The sequence below is a fragment of the Arachis hypogaea genome, chromosome 6 (assembly GCF_003086295.3).
Source record: "Arachis hypogaea cultivar Tifrunner chromosome 6, arahy.Tifrunner.gnm2.J5K5, whole genome shotgun sequence".
NCBI classification, from domain to species: domain Eukaryota; kingdom Viridiplantae; phylum Streptophyta; class Magnoliopsida; order Fabales; family Fabaceae; genus Arachis; species Arachis hypogaea.
In genome coordinates, this window is record NC_092041.1 from 99,242,020 (window position 1) to 99,263,794 (window position 21,775).

The window sequence follows — 21,775 nt, forward strand, 5'->3', positions numbered from 1 at the left end:
ATTTTACTTGCGTCACTAACAAAAAATAATCAAAACTAATTGGACATTTATTCTAATAATTTAATATTTATAATCATTATTTAAATTAGTTATGTACTCAACTTAAAATTTTTAATGCATTTATTTATTATTTATTTATTTTAGATTATAAGCACTATTTATATTTTAAGGGTTAGATTAATTCACTTTTTTTTTAAGTAAGTAAACAATTTTAGAGAAGTCAAATTCAATAACTATTTGCATATGTGAAATAACTATTTGCATATGTGAGGCACATGTGTTATCTAGATAGGCACCTTAGTTTCACGTCACCTGTGATCATGTTTAAAATCGTTCTTACACGATGATTTAAAAAAGAAAAAAAAAGATTATCTCAATTTTTTTTCAATTAAAAGAGTAAAATATAATTTTTAATTTTTTAATATTTTTTATATATATAATTTTTTGTTATATCTATAAAATAAATTATGAGAGATTATATTTTATTCTTTTAAGAGAAAAAAATAAAAGAGAAAATTCAATACCGAAGAAGAAGATGATGAAAGCAGAAATCTATCTTAGCTATGCAACGAAAATGGGAAACATCTTATTTTTCTTTTTAATTGAAGATGAAGTTTTCCGAAACCCCATTTAGTACGAAGGTCAATTTAGGGGTCAGTTTGTGAGGGGATAAAATTGGACGTGTATGTGTGATTGAAATCAAAGTCCTAAGCTTGTGGCAAGAGTACAGAAATGCAAATTGGACGTGTATGTAGGTAGCTAGCTGTCCCTTAGATAACGTAATCCAAATTTGAGAATTTATCTTTGCATTCTTTTTGAGGTTGCAATTTTGTGACATCTTATTTTTAAAGTTTATCTGAATTTAACTCACACAACTTAATTCAAATATTTGCATAATGCTCATATTTTGTATCATGTAAGTATTATATGCCTAAGTTATTTTAGTTTACAAATCTTAATAGGTTAAAATTTGTTCTCGTAAGGAGCAAATGTAAATCAGGGCACTAACCAGTAACCGAGTAATTTGACTCATGTCAAGGAATTAACTTTTTTTTTTAATGTAAGCGTGATTAAGGACTATCATTATTCTAATTTTAATGAAATACCCAAGCAATCCAGATGCTGAAGGTCAGGCGCCTTGAACTTTGTAAAAAAAATATATCTATTTTGCCTCACGTTTATTACTTTTTAAAACTTTTTTTTAATTGTTAGATTACGGTTTTCAATTTTAGACAAATACAAATTCATATTTCATCCTATATGGTACCAGTCAAATTTAAAATTCAGGTACAGTTATTATAATATATAGAAAATGACTACTACACTAGGAACTTATGTGCCAACTATTTTAATTTAAATATATAACCTAAGAATAAAAATGTATACTTAAAACTTAAAAGTTTACTCATACAAATTGTTCCTACATGAGTCTGAAGTCTAAACACTGGAGGCCCAAAACCATACTGTCAAAAGAAATAAGGCAACTTGGGTCATTGGCTAAACAGATACCACTACCTAGATGGGCCTACTGGGCCATAATACTTTGATGGACCCCAATTTGGGCGCCACAATCGATATCAAGCCTAACTTTGAAAGCAAGCAGAGGTCTCTCTGGTCTATCTTATTTTGGTTAGAGAAAATCACAAATCGATCTTTGAATTTTGGTCCGTGAACATTTAAGTTTTCGAAAATTTAAAAATACATTTAAGTCTCTAACCTCTTTAAAATATATATCGATCTCTGAGTTTAATTTATCTAATTTTAAAAACCCTCTCACATGTGCATCTGTATCAACTTGATCAGTACAACGGGAGTCACGTTTGATTTTTTCATTGAGTCTGACAAATCCAAATGAACATGAAAAATCGATATGTTCAAGTTTTGAAAAGGTCAAAAACTTAAATATATTTTTAAATCTTCAAAAACTTAAATATCCATGAATCAAAAGATCAAAAATCTATTTACCCTTTTCTATTTAGTAAGTAGTGAAAAATCAACTTATTTTATAGTAATTTTCCATACAATAACAAAATAACCACCTACTATCAACCAAAAAATTTCTCTCAATTATGATTGGGTCTTTATGTTACAAATATCATCACATTTTAAGTAACTGATCATCTAATTTAACTACACTTTATTAAAAAATTTTACTAACTCAAGTATCGAAATTGATTGGAGGTAATTTTTAAGGTGGAAACTCAGGTTCGATTTCACGTGAAGTTGATACCTGAGAATCGTTAGATGATTTAATTAATTTGACTAAATTTCATCTAACGGCTCTTAAATATTAACTTCACTTCACATGAAGTCAACTTCACCTAAATTTTCACCAACTTTTAATCTTCGTCTAAGAATTGTACAAGGAAACCATTGTATACAGTCAGATCATATCATCCAAGCTCAATATAGGAACACAAATATAAATTTGACTTAGGAGACATAGAATTATAACAATCTCATAAGAATTTACTGGTTAATTTTATGAAAGTTGACGACACTGTTAATACAGTATGCGGTAGCGGAGTGAGTAAAGGAGAGAGGGACAGGTGTAAGAGAGGGAGCAAGAGCATTGAGAAAGAGGGAATTGAAAAGTTGAGATGAGAGTTTCAAGTTTGATTTTGGGAGTGGGTGAAATGAAATGATGGGTAAAAAAAAAGTGTCACGAGAAGCTTGGGTTTGTTCTTGGAAAATTTATTCCAAAGACTTGGCTTTAATTTAGATATTGCTTGATTCAAATGCAACTTGGGCTACAGCTTCAATTTGTTATTCAAGAGTTCTATGTTTATACACATAGGTTCAGATTCAGACCTCAAATTTAATAGAGATATATACTGTTGAAACTTGAAAGTGTTCTCTTATTTATTATGTCCATAGATGATTGAGTTATGTTCAAAATATTTTAGAGAATGCCGCGAAATTAAAAAATTTACCAGAAATTTCTATCTTTTCTATTGGATTTCTATAGAATTAGATTAATTAGTCAAATTTCTCAACAACAAAAAATACTAATCTATCTTTTATAGAGATCATATAAAAATTACATTTTGAGGAATAAATTTTTGGATAATTTATACTAATAAACTGAATATGGTTTAAAATTACACAGATGTTCTAAATTAATTTTTGTTACACTTACACGCATATTCTAATATATTTTTATGGAAATTGAATCAACTAAATTTGATTTACTATATATATGTTGTAGAAGCAGTAAATCGAATTAACTAGATTTGACTGTAAATCGATTTACTATAATAGAACTTGTTGCTTTCTCTAATTCAAACTTAGATTTTTTAGAGTATAACGTCATCAAAGTATAAGTTTTATACTTAATTTCACAATTAAATAATAATTTAATTGATATAGTATTTTAAATATTTCTCAAGTCAAATTATATATTGTATAAATATAGTTAGTTATTTTATATTGTATAACTATCCGTTAGTTTTTACTCTCAAAAAAATTTAAATTTTAACTTCTATGTTATTTTAGAGGGTTATACTTTATATTAATCTTTTTAATATCAAAAGTCCTGGTAATTATTTTTTAGATGCTAATGAATCAAAGAATAAATTTTAATGAATTTTTAAAAATTGTTTATTGTTTCGTTTTAAATTCACAAGTTTATAAAAATATAAATTTTTTAGAATTTGAATTAAAACACAAAAAGTTGAATTTCTATTTTTATTCGTTTGGATTTTTTTATATTCTTTTAATCTAAATGGGAGTATTTTTTTATTAATATTTATATTTTGTAAAAAATATCAATAAATTGTATAAGTAGTAAATTAAATCAATGTATATATATTACAGAAGTAGTAAATCAAATTAACTAAATTCGATTTACTCCTATTATAGCTAAATCGAATTACATAAAGATATTCTAATAGTACAGGCGTATAACAAAAATTGATTTAGAACATCTATATAATTTTAAATCACATTTAGTTTATTAATGTAAATTATCCTAAATTTTTTAAACAATATAATAATAATGTAAACAATGACGAGAATAATATAATCATTTTTTTTTTGCTCTTGAGGAAATTCTTAGGTTAAAAGATACTACGCCTTAGTGTCTAGGTTTACTTAAATACAATTAATTAATTATCAATTTCATAAGCTATCTAAATAGATAGCTATAATTTAAGTGCTACTTATTTTGTGAAAAATATTTTTTATTTTTATTTTAAATTTTCCCTCATATTTTGGAAAATTGACTGGTTTGTAAAATGCTTCACATTAAAAAATTTCACAATTCTCAAATGTGTTAATCTCCACTTGAAGAATTTAACTTGGTGATGGCTATTTTCTCTAAAATAAAGTAAAATGTTAGATAAAATGTTTAAAATTAATTTAGAATATGAATTTTGTTATCATATATTTTAAGGACATAAATTAAATATACCATAAAAAAATATTTTAATATTATTTATTGTAAAAAGACTTTTTTTATATTTTTAATATAAAAAATAATAAATAATATTAAAATATTTCTTTCTATGATATACTTAACATATGCTCTTAGGACATAAAATAGCAAAACTCTTAAAATATTACATAAAAAGAGTGCGTAAAATATGTATCAAATTAAATATGCAATTATGACTACCCAAAATAAAAAAAGAGACAAAGTTTATCACCCTTGGAATGATAGAAACACATGCAAAGAATTTGATCATGGGGCTTGCATGGCGCGTTGCCTTGAAGAGAAACTAGGTGGCTATGTATATTATATAGAATTTAATTTTAGGTGAGTTCTATTGTCTAACTTTTTAATTATTTGATACAAAAATAAAAAAAATAGAGTCTACTTTTATTTTTCTTAATTTTTAGGTAAATTAGGTACCTATATGTTATATATTAGACACCATAGAATTTTCTTTAATTTTAATATATTTACAGTAAAAAAAATATTTTAAAGATAAAGAAACAAGTAAAAGAACAAAAAAAATTAAAAAAAATTAAAAAATTATTAAAATTTATTATTTTTAGTTATTAATTAATTATTAATATTTAAAAATATGTAATAAAATATATTATTAAATTATTAAATTAATAACTAAAAAATAATAAAAAATAATAAATTTTAATATCCTTCTAATATTTGTTCAGGACTGAAAACCAAAATTAAAAAGATAAAGAAAAAAAGAAAAAAATCCATTTGGTGTTTAAGCGATATATGTGTGTGGTGGATACATAATTTGGTTATTACAGTTTCGCTTTCTGGTCCCCAAAAGTTTTATCCTATCTGTCCTCCTCCTCCCGGATCTGCTTCTCTTTTCTCTCTCATCAATAATTGAATATATGCATGCATGTCAGACATCATTTAAGAGGGGTAACCCAATTCTAATTCATTTTTTAATTTAAAGCTAAAACTAATTATAACGACTTGTTACAAGCTTGTGATTTCATTAAAGAATGGCTGCGACCATTTTTCAAGTTTTTCAATTCCCCCTCCAACAAAACAACTACCTAGCTTTCGTCATGGGCATTAAGTATAACTTAACAATTTTGTAACATTAATTAAATTTTAGTTAAATTAAAATATATGCCTTTATATAATTTTTATTAGTTAAATTAAAAAGGTTTTACGGATATAATTTAGTTTTAAAGTATTATATATATATATTCATATTTTTTTAAAAAAAAATTGTTACACAGTAAAACTTTGTTATTAAATCTGTTGGTAGATATTTGTATATATAAATATATATTATTTAATTTATTTTAAAAAAATATTTTATATCAATAATTAATTTACTGTTTTTTTAAATATGAAATGACGTATGGAGGGTTTTTGAAACGCATGCATGGCATAAAATTAGGAATAAAGGAGGCGTGGATGGGTGTATGGAGGGTCAGAAAAAGTTTTAGTCTCTCCATATCTACTGCTACTATTCTAAGTTGAATTTTATGTAGGATACATACTAGTATGTACTCTACCATATATATTCTACTGTTGAAAATTTTAGTTAGTATCATTGTTGCGTGTTTAATATGTGATCAAACGGAATAATATCTATACTTTGTATCCCGTGGCACAACCACCTTTATATCTTAAATCAACTTCTCTTTTTTTTCCCTCTCTACATTTCCGGGAAAAATGTATACCCTCCCCTTAAAAAAAAATTAAAATACTAAATTAATTCTTTATTTCGTTTAGATGTAATTCTATTTTGATATCTAAGATTTAAAGTATTTTATTTAGTTTTAATATAATTCTAACATAAAGTCAAATTAAATAATTAATAAAATATTTTACGTAATAGTAGTACAAAAATAAGATCAATAATCTAAAAAATAAATATAAACTCATACAAAATCAACAATAGATGTATTAATATATTTATTTATCATTCTCTTTAGTTCTATACAAAATATTTCATTTAAATTGTAAGGAGAATGATAAATAAATATATTGATCTATTCATAGTTGATTTTGTGTCTTTGAAGTTTGTACTTGTTCTCCAGATTATCAACATTGTTTATGTAGAATATTTCGTTAATTATATAAGTGGAACTACATTGAAACTAAATAAAACTTTTTTGGATTCAAATATGACACTTTAAATTTTAAGGACCAAAACGAAATTACACTTAAAAAATCAATTTAATATTTTACTCTAAAAAAATTGTATATGTTTGAATAAAGTAGAAAAAATTAAGATTATATATAAAATTAAAAAATAAATTAATTATAACAAGATTTGAATTATAAAATTATTAAATCTAATATAAATTTTATAAAATTAATTGTCTCAAAAGATTTTAAGAATTCAATTGAATTTGTAATTATTATTATGTGTTTGAAGAGCTGGTGATGATGACCAGAACTTATTGTTGTTAATAATGAAGGCTTATGGAGAAGCTATTAATCTAGGTTCTTGAGATGTTTTTATTACTAGTCATTCATGGGTTTAGGGTAATCTACTTCTAGGATTAATCAAAGCACCCTATATATATAAAGTTTCAGAAGAGCAATAAGTTCGAATAACTTTCCATAAAATTTTTCAAAGAAAAATCATTATTGTAATAAGGTTCATTACAAAAAGAATCTGTCGGATAGCTAATAATTTAGGACTGACAATTTTCAATCACAAATAGTAACTCATTTCATTAGAGTAACCAAAAAAACTATATCTAAAAAAATAAAAAATTATAGTTATTTTTATATAAAATTTATAATTAAAAATTATTAAATAATTTAATAAATTTAATTAAATTATTATTTAATAATTCTAAACTATAATTTCACGTAAAAATAACTATATATAAATTTTCATTTAAAAAAATGGTAATATTAATCCCGAAACGTACTAGGCATTTTTACGGAGAGACATGGGAATCTCATTGATTTCCTAGTTTAACTTGACCTCTTTTTTATTTTATTTTTTTATTGAATCGGCTATATATTATTAAATAGTATGTTCAATTAGGGAAAAATATTTGTAAACAGTTTCAAAATTAAATTGTGATATTATAAAATCGAATTATATAGGAAAATATAGATGTGAACTTTTTTAAAGAACCATTATTTTCTTCAATATTAAAAAAGTTAAGAAAAACGTTTGGAAAAATTAAATGTACTGTTATTATTATAAAGAAAAAGTTGTTAATTTTATATATATAATTCATATTAATAAAAAAATAAAAGAGATACTTCTACGAATTTGATGTTAGTATTAATAATAAGTTAAAATTTGTTTTAATTATATAATAAAAATAATTAACATAATAATTATTAAGAGAGATAAAGTTATTTTGCAATAAATAATATATTTAATAAATCAATCAAGTTATGTGAAAAAAAATCAATTACTAATTAACTATTACGTATTGAAATACATATTTAATATTTCATAAAAAAATATATACTACTTTAAATGAATTTAATTATTCGTCTATCGTAAATTTAATTATTCTATTATAATAAAATTGATAATTCTATTAAAAATAAATTAAATTATATATATTTATATAAAAGTATATAATAACTAAGTTTAATAATTAATTTTGATGTATAAATAATATTTTTAAAAATAGATTGCATATTTATTTATGTTAGTTAAGAAATGAAAGTTGAATATTGTTCACTATGTGAAATCGATAACGTTCTATATATTAATATTTTACTTCATCCATTCTTTAATATCTATTTATTTTACCCATCTGTTTATTATTCTATAATATATGTCAGTTATATTTTTTTAATATAATTTATTATTAAATTATCAAGTGTATTCTTAGTTTATATAAGTATTAAAAATTATTGTATTATTTTATCTTGTTATTAGTTAAGGTTGACTTAATTTTGTTATATTATCTTTTAATTTATTACTCTTGATTATAAATTTTTATCAATAATATAATGTGCATTCAAAGAAAGTGAGAGATAAAATAAATGGATTAGAGGGAATATTCAACGAAATTACAAAGTAAATTTAAATAGTGGGTGTGGCTAAAAAATTTAGCCTAACATCCTAATACATTGAAAAAAAGTTTTGGGTTTATACAATGTATATATTTTTATTCAAAAGAGATCCACTAATTATTATGGAAAAAGGGAAGAATTAATTACATTGTAGAATTAGATTTAGTAGAATCTGTAAAAGAAGAAATGATTAGTATTGAGTTATAGGATGATAATGATTAATGGTATGTTGTGTGTAAAATAATTGTGTCTGCATGGATAAACCAGAGTGTCCACGCAGCACCTCCCTCTCCGTTCATTTTTTGTCACTTATACAGTTATACATAGATAACAATAACATAACTTCCCAGAACTCCGAATTCCCTTCTCTCTTTCTTCTTCTCTCTTCATACAATGGACAGAGACATGCTTCCAGCAAGGTGGACGGAACCCTTACTTGGAGAAGACAGCACTGACATTGGAATTCCCATGAATGCCCCTCTCACTTCCTTCAAAACCATACCCCAGCCTCCTCCAATTACCATAAACCCCTTCCCCTTCCTCCAACAACAAACCGTAACTGCTAACACTAACGATAACAACTTCCTCACGCACCAAGGCATGGACACTTTTGCCCTCGAACACTCTTTCTCTACTCTCAAACCCTCCTTCTTCGCCAACAACAACAGTCCTTTTGATAATGCCTTCGATTTGGGACCTGACTCCGGTTTCTTCTTCTCCGGGAACCATTCTTCCAACTCCCCTCTTTTGATGGCTTTCTCTCAGCCTCTAATTGGCTCCGCTGACATGACTTCCGCTACTGAATTCCCGCCGGCGACGCGGTTGCTCCCGGCGGGGGGCACCGACGATGATGCGGTGGCGCTGGGTGCTGGATTTGAAATGGAAGCGTTTGCGGCTTCTGGAAATGCTCTGTTTTCGAGCAGGGGAAAGGGGTTGAGGCCTCTTGAGGTGGCTCCGACGGTTGGTGCGCCTCCCACGCTCTTCCAGAAGCGTGCCGCGCTCCGGCGAGGCTCCGGCGGGGCTGAGAGTCTTGAAGCTTTGGGAATGGGGAGTTTGGAGAGGAAATGGGGAGAGGGGGAAGTTGAAGAAGGTAGCATTGAGGCTTCAGTGTGGAATTACGATTCTGATGAGAATGTTGAGAGTGGTAGTAAGGCTGTGGTGGTGGAGGAGAGTGGGAATCATAGCGGCGGAGGGAATGGGAATTTGAGCTTGAGTGGCGGTGTCAATGGTGGAGATCAGAAAGGGAAGAAGAAAGGGATGCCGGCGAAGAATCTCATGGCGGAGAGGCGGCGCAGGAAGAAGCTTAATGATAGGTTGTACATGCTTAGGTCTGTTGTGCCAAAGATTAGCAAGGTTTGTGATTTGGACTATTGAGTGAGAACAGTAGTTATAATTGTTTATTTGTTTAAGTGTTATATCAATTGGCTGATGTTGATGCCTTGGTGTCTTGTTGAATTACTGGTCACATAGATGTTCATGACAAGTTCTAGCTTAGTTCTTTTGATGTGTTAAGGATTTAGGGATTATACATTCTAATGTATTTCATTGTTCATAGATGGATAGGGCTTCGATACTTGGGGATGCAATCGACTACTTGAGGGAGTTACTGCAGCGGATTAATGATCTTCACAATGAACTGGAGTCAACTCCTCCTGGCTCTTCGCTGCAATCTTCCACCACCAGCCTTCAACCTTTGACACCCACGCCGCAAACCCTTCCGTGCCGGGTGAAGGAGGAACTGTATCCTGGTGTCTTGCCAAGCCCCAAAAACCAACCTGCAAAGGTAAATCTTTTATCACCTCGTTGCAAGATACTTGGTGGATAGTATAGCTTGTTACTTGCAGAATTGTTACAATTGGAACTGCGTTTATCTGGAGCTCACAGGACAAAAAGTTGCACATGGATGTAAATTTTGTGATGATTTAGAGCATGGAACTTGAATGAATATTATTTTTTCTGCATGAATTGCATCTTGTAGTGACCCACCTGCCAAAAATATTGAATTGATAAATTTGCATAAACGTGTCATTTCAATATTTCTGCTAATGTGTGATACATATGAATTGTAATATAAAATTTCGCATACCTACTCTTAGATGCTTACGGTCATGCAAGGTTCCAAGAGATGCAAAGGAAGGTTATGTGTGATTATTATTAGAATCCCTTATATTTGTGTGTCAATAACTCTGTATATTTGAACCTGTGAGAAACCCCTGATATTTATAATTGATTATAAAATGAACATTTAAGTAACTAGTTAGTATGTCTTGATGCCCAGAAATTCAGAAAGGTGTATTAGTGCAAACTAATTAGAAACCACTAGATTGTGTATGTAACTTTATGTTTACTGAATTTATTTGAATGGTAGTTAAGGAAATTATTTTAACTTGACTTTTGTGTTTCTGAACATTTTAGGTGGAAGTTAGGGTGAGGGAGGGGAGAGCTGTCAACATTCATATGTTTTGTACTCGCCGACCAGGTCTTCTGCTTTCAACCATGCGGGCTCTGGATAACCTCGGATTAGATGTTCAGCAGGCTGTTATTAGCTGCTTCAATGGCTTTGCTTTAGACGTCTTCAGAGCCGAGGTATGGTTCTTTATCTAATGCCAGGCTTAACTTGACCATTTAATTTCCTCAATTTTGTCATTTTAATTTTAACTTTTAGTTTTATGATCCTTGCCCCCAATTTTGTTTGGGCATTCCAAATGGTGCTTAATAATTTCAAATTATCCATGTATTATTGCACATGATGTTCTTTCAATATTGATGTGATGCCTACCTCATGAAAAATTTTTCTCCAAAATTATATGATGTCTGGCCAATACAGAACTTTAGCAATTGCTACATCATTGACAAATAATATAGAATTATAGATGTGCCTTTTTGATTTGCAATGATGCTACGTCTGGATCTATGAAATGAAATTTTATAAGGAGATTTAGCTGAATGAGTCTGGATGGGCTGGGATGAAATTAAAGAGAAATGGCTTGGTTGTAGCAACCTTAAGACACTGACTTGATGCCTTAGGTTGAGAACTCGTACCTGTTCCCATGACTCTAGACCATGTTCTCAGAGTGCTCCACAACAACAACAAAGCCTTATCCCACTAGGTGAGGTCGAGTACATGGATCAAACGATACCATTGCGCCCTATCATGTCTACAGTGAGACTGTTGACATGTAGATCTTCTTTGACTACCTCATGTATGATCTTTTTAAGTCTTCCTCTACCATTCACCACCTGTTCACCTTCCATCTCATCCATCCTCCTTATCGGGTGCACTGCTAACCTTCTTCTCACATGTTCAAATCATTTAAGACGAGCCATCTTTTCACAATACGCGCTATTCCATCTTTTCTGCCACATGTCCAAACCACCTCAGAGTGCTCCAAATGCGACAAACATGAAGTGCTTAGCAATTCTCTCCCGTAATCCTATTTACATGTCAAGTATTTTTAGTCAAACAATCAAATACAATACTCTTAAGCTTCCTCTTGTTTGCTCTAGTTTTGTTTTTCTGTGGCTTGCCACTTATAATGGGTGGATGGCATTCAATAGTTGATACTCTCTTGGTTCCCATGGCTGATTGAAAGTTTAAACCATATATTGATTATTTGCATCTATGCCTGACAAGCACTTTGACTGCTTCACTCAGACGAGTAAATATTAGTTTAATGAAGAATGAAAAAACCTTGCAGGGCTTTCTCCTGTTTTGTTTGTTTGTTTGGTGTCTTATGTTTAACATATTTAATTCACTGATTACTGGTTTAGTTTGTTATCTTGTGGTTTTTTATAACGGATTTTCTGTGGTTTCTTATGATAATGTTTTCTTATTTGTTAACAGCAATGCAGAGAAGGGCAGGATGTTCTTCCTGAGGAAATCAAAGCAGTGCTGCTGGATTCAGCAGGGATCCATGACATGATGTGATTCAAGCTCTTCATTGATAAATGGCTAACTGTTTGTTGCAACTTGCAAGCAGTATCCAAATGCATTACCTCTTAACAATTACTGCCTGTAAAGGCATAACCATGAAGATCAAATAGGTTAGCTTAATCCGTAGGTTTGAGAAGTTGTCTTGTGGTGTTTTCTCATGATTTTGAGCAAAGCAAATGAACTTCAGATTTTTATTTTTAAGTGATGGAATATTATTTGTTTTACTCTGACCTCCTATTTTAGTCATGGAATAATTTCTATTTTATTTTATTTTATCACTTTTTATTGTTTTCTTGGTCAATTTTATTTTGCATGTTTAATTTTGCAACTATGCTACATATTCCTAAAATCAACCATTAAAGTTAGTCATCAATATAAAATATATGTTGAAATACAAATACACATTAAAAATAAATTAAACTATATATATATTTATACACAAATATATTGGTAACTATTTTTGTGTATCAATAGCATTTTTGTTAATTTTGAATATGTTAGATACAGAAAGTAGCAATCCACAGTCGGCCGGCAGTTGCGGTTTTTCTTTTTTTATTCTTTTATACAGGAGTGATAAGGTTAACTTTTTAATTCATTTGTGCTATTAGCCTCTTTTAGTATGCTAGCAATGAAATGGGAAAAATGCTGGTGCAGAGGAACGACCCCAGCACCTTATTATGGTATAATACTTCGAAAGTATTGTGTTCAACGGAAAACATCTCAAATGAGGGTTATCATGTCATGCTTTGTTTTTTAAGGACACGTGTTAAAGACTTAGTATTACTATTGATAAAATTTTTAAATTTGTTAATTTAATAAATATAAAATAAATATATTAAAGTTTGATTTTAAAATTTTTTAATAAAAAATTTTAATTAATAATTTTAACTTGTGTCTTTAGAATATAGGTTAGCTAAAATTTTTAAATGATTTATACTTAAACAGGTAGTATTTTAAATGGTTAATATTTGAATTAAATTTTAGTTTTCTCTCTAACATATAAAAATATCTTATTTATGTTCTAAAAATTTTAAATAGGTTTAAATGTTTAATGTTATACTACTATTAAATATATGTGAAATAATGATATGGTGGAAGATCATTGTATCATTAGATGATAAGGACTACTCTCATGCGCTTATGAAAGGACCATAGATGATTGCGGGTCACTACCTCATCGTCCAGAGATAGAGATATTTTTTTCTCACATTAGAAGATATTGTTCGGAAGGTTATTGTTTGGATTCGTATACCTAACTTGTCCATTGAACTCTATAATCAACGCTTTCTGTGGAGGGTGGAATCAGCAATTGGTCATATGCCAAAAATCGATCGAATAACTTCTATACATTCAAAAGAAAAATTCGCTAGAATATGTGTGAAAATTGATTTGGCTAAAAAACTATTGCCTCGAATCTCTGTGTTGGGTGGTGAACTAAATATTGAGTATGAAGGGTTGCATCAAATCTGTTTCTCTTGTGGAAAATATGGACATCGACTTGACTCTTGCTACAAAAATCTTGGAGGACAAATGCCATCCCAAGTAACAAACCCAGGTGGCGGTGAGACAACCGGGAAAGGTGCTGCCGTTGATAGTGAGGGAGACCAAAAAAAATAATGTAAAAATTAATGCGCAAGAGCCTAGTGTAAAATATTCCTCCGGATTTGGGCCCATAGATACTGGTAAAAAGGCCAATTAGACGAAAAAAAGATTTTTCTTTTCCCAAAAAGAAAGGATCTCATTATGATTATGATTTCAACTTTAATATGGAAAGGGAGACAAATCAAGAATCCATTTATTTAGAGGAGGGGGGGTCACGCTTTAATGCTCTTTATGAGAAAGGAAATATAACTCACGAAAACTCAAATAAGAAAAAGGATAATGGATCAAATGATAATGGGCTTCTATCTATTCAGGCCCAAGGCGGGCTAGATAAGGGACAAGTCTTGAGGAAAAAAATCCCTTAAGATTAATGCTTCAAAGAATCAAACTAGTCAGAAGAGTGGTCCACATGTTAAAATAGGAGTTGCAAAGAATGAAAAGCTTATTCCTCTTAAAGCCCAAAATTGGGGGAAACATGTAGCCATCCACGGTGACACTATTGAAGTCCTCTCTCCCCAGAGGTCAAAGTGTAGGAATTCGGAGGTAGAAGCTATGAAATTGGTGATGCTTGAGAACATGTGTCGCCTTCAGCAAGAGCAAACGAAGGCTTATCGAGCGATGAAGGTGCCCAGGAAGTCCATTGATCGATACCTTGTGAAAATTGATTTCTCCAATCGCAGAATGACCGAGAGCTCCACATCTGATGGCGTCGTGATGAAGCAAAGCGCTAATAGCCAGTCAAACAAACCGCCAGATGGGCAGGTGATTATTTTACTAGCAGTCAGAAACAAAGAGGCGAACTTATCCCGGGACCGGATTAGTTTGAAGCAGAAGGCGAATGCCCAAAGATGATTTTCAGATTTTTCATAACCTACCTTTGCTATGTCTTCCTTATGAATATTATTAGTTGGAATTGTAGAGGTGCTGGTGCTAAATCCTTTCCTTATCTTATTAGAGATTTAAGGCGTAAATTTAATGCTAATTTTCTTTCATTATTTGAAACTCATTTAAGTGGGGATTGGAGAAAAGATGTTAGAAATAAATTAGATTTTGATGGTTGCTTTGTGGAGGAAGCAAGTGGCCACTCTGGTGGTATATGAGCTCTTTAAGATTCAAGTATTTGGAAGGTTGACATTCTTGGCCATAATAGACAATTCATTCATCTTTTGGTCTCTTGTAAAAATTCTGCTCCTTGATTACTCACAACCATTTATGGTAGTCTCCAAAAGTGAATAGAAAAATTTTGTGAAACAATTTGAGGAATCTAGCTAAGAACATTAATGCTCTCTGGTGCTTAATTGGTGATTTCAATGCTATTATACACGACCACTAAGACGCGGGGATGCTATTAGAAATGACTCTGGCGCTTGCTCTGATTTTCAGAATTGTATTTTTGACTGTGGGTTGATTAATCTGGAATTTGTGGCTGGCCTTTTACCTAAAAAGGGGTAATTTGGTGACTAGGCTACACTATACTCTGGGGAATTTAGATTGACAAATCCAATTTCCTAACACCTGCATTAAACATTTGTCTATGCTCAAATAGGATCACGCCCCCCTCTGCCTTCAATTGTCTCAAAACAGTGTGGGTAATAGACAGAAACGACCATTTTATTTTCTTGCAGCTTGGTTGAACCACCCAAATTTTGATGGCATGATTAGGAACTGTTGGAAGTTTGAAAGTTCTTGGTCAAATAGTGTTAACAATTTTTAGATAGCTCTCAAGAATTGGAACATTTCGATTTTTGGGAATATTTTCAAAAGAAAAAAAGAATTCTCTTTAGATTTCAAGGTATTGCAAATTTTCTCTTTAATAGAGTTAACCACTACCTAGAGGATTTGCAATTTTGGATAAGTAAAGAATATGAAGAAGTGCTTGCTTAATTGGAACTGTTATGGTTCCAAAAATCTTGGAATAATTGGATCAAATTTGGTGATCGCAATACCAAATTCTTCCATGGATACACGATGATTCATAGAAGAAGAAATAGAGTTCTTGCCTTACAAAATGATGATGGTATTTGGGTCACTAAGAAAAATGATTTGGAGCACATTGCTTTCTCGTTTTTCTCAAATCTCTACCAAGATACCAGTGATAACCTTTCCTATGTGCTACAGAATGAATTTTTGACACTAAACATTACTGAGCTTAATATCATGGGTGGTGGAGTGATGCAACAGAAGATTAAGGATGCTTTCTTTGGTATTGGAAGCCTGAAAGCGCCGGGCAGAGATGGCATACAAGTTATTTTTTACCAACAGCATTGGGATAAAGTCGGACCTGACCTTTGTAGTTTTATCCAAACTATTTTTTACAATCCCAAGAATGTCAATGAGCTGAATGAGACCCTTATCACTCTTATAGAAAAGGTAGATTCTGTATCTAACCTCAAACAAATGAGGCTCATAAGCTTATGTAATGTTTCTTACAAGATTGTTACCAAAATTCTGGCTAGTCATATGAGAAGAATCATAGAGAAGCTGGTTAGTCCCACTCAATGCAGCTTTGTGTCGAAAAGATAAAGTTCAGATTACATCATCATTGCTCAGGAAGTAATCCACTCCATGAGAAATAAAAAAGGGAGGCAGGGATGGATGGTGATTAAGATCAATCTCAAAAAGGCTTATGATAAGCTCAAATGGTCTTTTGTGGAGGATACTTTAAAAGATATTGGGCTCTTTCCAATACTATTGAGCTTATTCTCTCCTATATCTCCTCCGCAAGAATGTGAGTCCTTTGGAATGGTGAAGAATTGGAGGAGTTTAAACCAGCAAGGGGTATTCGACAGGGGGACCCGATCTCTCTTTATATTTTTGCCTTGTGCACTGAGCGCCTATCTTAGCTTATTAACTGTGCGGTTAATCATGGTTTTTGGAAGCCAATTTGTATCAAGAAAAAGGGGTCTGGCACTATCTCACTTATGCTTTGCAGACGACTAAATTCTTTATATTGAGGCTAATATGAACTAGGCAAGTGTTATAAAAAGATGTCTTAATGCCTTCTGTGAGAGCTCTGGATAAACGGTTAGCCAGAAAAAAACTCGTATGTTCTTTTCTAGCAATGTTGGGGGCCCTATCAGAGAAGAGATAAATGATGCCTTGAGCTTTGCCAAAACAGACAATTTGAAAAAATATCTTGGGGTTCCTCTCTATTGCAATAAGGTGTCAAGTAGTATCTTCGATGATATCATTAGCAAACTCAACACGAGACTTAACACTTGGAAGACTTCATCCCTTTCCTTGGTAGGAAGAGACACGCTGGTGAAATCTGTCCTTTCTTCTATTTCATCATATACTATGCAAACTGTCTTACTTACTTTTACTACTTGTAATTCCATTGACCGTAAATGCAGAAATTTTCTCTTGAAAAAAAACGATCAATCAAAAAAGTTTCATCTCTTGATTTGGAAAAAAGTTGGCAAGTATAAGAATAACGGCAGATTGGGCATTCATTATGCTCATACTTTTAATCGAGCCCTTATGATGAAAGTGGGTTGGGGCCTCATTGATAAAAATGATGCTTTTTGGACCAGAATTCTGCGATCCAAATATGGTGGAGGCGAAGACATTATCTTGAGAGTAGAGCAAAAACAGAGCAACTCAAATATGTGGAAAGGAGTTTGCGAAAACTGGGAAAATGTCAAAAAGAACACCATTTGGCAAATTGGGAATGGTTCAAAAATCAATTTTTAGAAACATAATTGGGTGCCTAATTTAGGGAGCTGGACAAACATGTTTATCAGAAAAGTGTTGATACTATTGATTATAATAGTTCCCTCATGGATTTCCTCTCTATTTCAGGGGATTGGGACATCAAGAGGATTAAGGAATGGCTCTCGGACAATATTGTCAAAAGGATCAATGCACTGGCCCCACCATTCCCTTGGAAAGAGGAAGACCAAATAGCTTGGGCACTCATCTCGAATGGATCTTTCAAGCTTAAATCGGCCTATCAAGATACTCAAGACACCACCAGTCAACCCAACAACATTTTCAGTCTTGTTTGGAAGTGGAAAGGTCCAGAACGCATCCGCATGTTCCTATAGTTGGTGGCCCATAACACTATCTTTACTAATGCGGCAAGGAAGAGACGACACATGACAAGTGATGACTGCTGCCCCTGGTGCAGCAACAATGCAGAATCCACCTTACATGTCCTTCGTGATTGCTTCTTTGCCAAGAGTATCTGGCGCAATCTCCTTCCTTCAGGTCAATTTCCTTCCTTCTTTGGCTCTAATTTTTTGAACTATCTTTTAAGCAATATATCGAAAGAAACAAATTGGTCAAATTTGTTTGGTTACGCGACTTCTCATCTATGGTTCTGCCGAGATATTTTGGTATTTGAGAATAATTTGATCCCTTCTACATTAGATTTAATCAATATTAAAGCTAGACATGAGGAATACCTAAGAGGTATAGAGAACTAGTGAAAAATAAAACACACCAAACCAGCCCGAAACAACCTCATCCGCTGGTTCCCTCCTGTAGAAGATATTATTAAACTCAATGTTTGATGGCTCTTTTTTTGTAAATTAGAATAGTGCAGCATGTGAGGGAGTTTTTAGAGATCACTTGGGAAGATATATTTCTGGGTTCTCTTGCAATTTGGGTAGTTGCTTGGTGTACGAAACTTACACTCACACTATGTAATTCCGCACAACTAACCAGCAAGTGCACTGAGTCGTCCAAGTAATACCTTACGTGAGTAAGGGTCGATCCCACGGAGATTGCTGGCTTGAAGCAAGCTATGGTTATCTTATTCTTCTTAGTCAGGATATCAATAGGGTTCTTAGTTTTAATTGCAAAAAATAAAAGAACATTAAATAATTACTTGTTATGCAGTAATGGAGAATGGGTTTGAGTTTTGGAGATGCTCTGTCTTCTAAATTTCTGCTTTCTTACTGTCTTCTTCTTCACGCACGCAGGTCTCCTTCCATGGCAAGCTGTATGTTGGTGGATCACCGTTGTCAATGGCTACCAGCCGTCCTCTTAGTGAAAAGGGTCCATGTACATGGCTAATCATCTGTTGGTTCTCACTTGTGTTGGAATAGGATCCAGTGATCCTTTTGCGTCTGTCACTATGTTCAACGTTCGTGAGTTTGAAACTTATCACAGACATCCCCTCCCAGATCCTACTCGGAATACCACAGACAAGGTTTAGACTTTTCAGATCTCAAGAATGCTGCCAATTGGTTCTAACTTATACCACGAAGACTCTGGACTCACGGATTGAATGATCTGTTGTCAGGAGAGGCAGTCAAACTCGTGAACCAGAAACTCAAGAGATATACATTCAATCTAAGGTGGAACAGAAGTGGTTGTTAGGCACGCGTTCATAGGTTGAGAATGGTGATGATTGTCACGGATCATCACATTCATCATGTTGAAGTGCGAACGAATATCTTAGAATAGAAACAAGCGAGATTGAATAGAAAACAGAAATACTTGCATTAATTCATTGAGATGCTGCAGAGCTCCTCACCCCCAACCATGGGGTTTAGAGACTCATGCCGTCAAAGATACAAATTCAGATGTAAAAATGTCATGAGTTCCAAAATAAATATCTAAAAGTAGTTTATATACTCAACTAGCAACCTAGGTTTACAGAAAATGAGTAAATTAAGATAGATAGTGAAGAAATCCACTTCTGGAGTCCACTTGGTGTGTGCTGGGGCTGAGCATTGAAGCTTTCACGTGCATAGGCTATTCTTGGAGTTAAACGCCAGTTTATAACCTGTTTCTGGCGTTTAACTCTACTTCGCAACTTGTTTCTGGCGTTTGACGCCAGAATAGGGTAGAAAGCTGGCGTTAAACGCCAGTTTGCATCATTTAAACTTGGGTAAAGTATGGACTATTATAGATTGCTGGAAAGTCCTGGATGTCTACTTTCCAACGCAATTGAGAGCGCGCCATTTGGATTTCTGTAGCTCCAAAAATTCCATTTCGAGTGCAGGGAGGTCAGAATCCAACAGCATCTGCAGTCCTCTATCAGCCTCTGAATCAGATTTTTACTCAGGTCCCTCAATTTCAGCCAGAAAATACCTGAAATCACAGAAAAATACACAAACTCATAGTAAAGTCCAGAAATGTAATTTTGCATAAAAAATAATAAAAATATACTAAAAAGTAGCTAGATCCTACTAAAAACTATATTAAAACACCCCCAAAAAGCATATAAAATATCCGCTCATCAATGCTCCATAATGCAAGTTGAGATTTCGGGGGTCGTGCGCGGTCTTCAAATTGCAATGGCAAAGAACTTCCACCAAATTATTGTTGAAACGGATTCTACATCAGTTCTGAAGCTTGTGAAGAGTGGTTGCGCTACAAACCACCCATGTGCATCACTCCTCGTAGATATCAACATTCAAGCTCAACGCTTGACTATCTCTGGTTGGTCGCACACCTTGCGAGAAGCAAACTATGTTGTAAATACCCTTGCAAAAAAGGGACAGACTCTTTTCTTTGGCCTCCATATTTATGATGTGCCCCCTCCTGATATATCCTTAGCCTTAGATCTAGATTGCTTTGGCTGTATGCATCCTAGGGGCTCCTAGTTTTTGCTGCTTTTGTTTTCTCATTGTTTGGGGTCTTTGACCCTCCTTTCTCATATATATATATAGGGTTGTGTGAAAATATGATAGACTTGGTATCTTTTCGACTAACTCCTTTATGCAGGTGCTACAAGAAGGAATGCTATCAGAGGATGTAACCAGTTACAGCTTCACCAAGACTATTTGAAAAGGTTTGGTTCCACCAAGAGTGGAGCTATTTGCTTGGTTTGTCCTAGTAGGTAGGGTGAATACTAATGAACGGCTGAGTCAGTTTGGAATAATTAGCCAGGATGATACGAGTTGTGTTTTATGTACTAAGGATGTTGAGCAGGTCCATCACTTATTTCTTGGTTGTGAATTCGCTTGGCAGGTGTGGAGTGCATGACTATCTGTCTTTGGCCGGCTCTTGTCTTTTCTGGGGTTAATGAAGGACCACTTCCTAAGTTGGACAGATGAGCCGAGTAGAAAAGAGGATCGAAAGTAGCGTTTGAGATGCTTCTGTGCGATCATTTGGCACATTTGGATAGAGAGGAATAGAATAGAAGGATATTTCAGAATCAAACTAAAGGCATAGAAGATATTATCCACATGACCATGCTCAACTACAACAGGTGGAGAGGTGCCCATTTCTAGCGTTGTTGATGCTTCTGTCGAAGATGACATGCGGATTTCTTTTAGTTGTTGGTACTTTTTGGAGTTGCGTTTCTGTTTGTGTTGTTTGACGTTAAATGCTCCACCTAGTGTGTTGAGCTCTATTTGAAGCACCTAGTGTGTTGAGCTCTTTTGTTTTCAAATATATATATATATATATATATATATATATATATATATATATATATATATATATATATATATATATATATATATATATGCTAAGAAAATCGAAATAATAAAAACGTAATATTCTATAATAAATATTTAGATATATTAAATAATACTAATTGATCTAATTGATTCTAATTATACTCTATCAAACATCATTATTGTATATACATTGAAATGTTATTGATTACGTACCTTTTTTTGTAATATGCATAAATATGTTAATATTATAATTTTAGATGTAAGAGAAAAATTAATACTAATTATGGGAGAAGATATTATAATTTACTTAATAAATAGATTGACATTGATACCATTATAGTAATATGTGTGAATTACAATAAATAGCTTCACAATACTTATTTAACTAATTACTATTTTATTATACTTTTTACTAAGAGAAATTAAGTATTTCTGGAACACATT

The 21,775-nt window shown here is 32.0% G+C and overlaps 1 protein-coding gene across 1 annotated transcript; it reads left to right on the forward strand.

Annotated features, from left to right (window-relative positions):
- The first annotated feature begins 8,642 nt into the window (after nucleotides 1-8,642).
- Nucleotides 8,643-12,649, forward strand: LOC112697119 (transcription factor ICE1). Its single transcript, XM_025750153.3, has 4 exons — nucleotides 8,643-9,790; nucleotides 9,993-10,220; nucleotides 10,853-11,023; nucleotides 12,282-12,649. Exons 1-4 carry the CDS (start codon nucleotides 8,831-8,833, stop codon nucleotides 12,363-12,365), a joined length of 1,443 nt encoding a protein of 480 aa, XP_025605938.1. The 5' UTR covers nucleotides 8,643-8,830; the 3' UTR covers nucleotides 12,366-12,649.
- The last annotated feature ends 9,126 nt before the right edge of the window (nucleotides 12,650-21,775 follow it).

What these genes read in the sequence shown, in the direction of transcription:
- LOC112697119 (XM_025750153.3), top strand. Translation starts at nt 8,831, where the DNA reads ATGGACAGAGACATGCTTCCAGCAAGGTGGACGGAACCCTTACTTGGA. An exon ending in CCAAAAACCAACCTGCAAAG is followed by an intron (nt 10,221 to 10,852) that starts GTAAATCTTTTA and finishes TGAACATTTTAG; the next exon opens with GTGGAAGTTAGGGTGAGGGA. An exon ending in TAGACGTCTTCAGAGCCGAG is followed by an intron (nt 11,024 to 12,281) that starts GTATGGTTCTTT and finishes ATTTGTTAACAG; the next exon opens with CAATGCAGAGAAGGGCAGGA.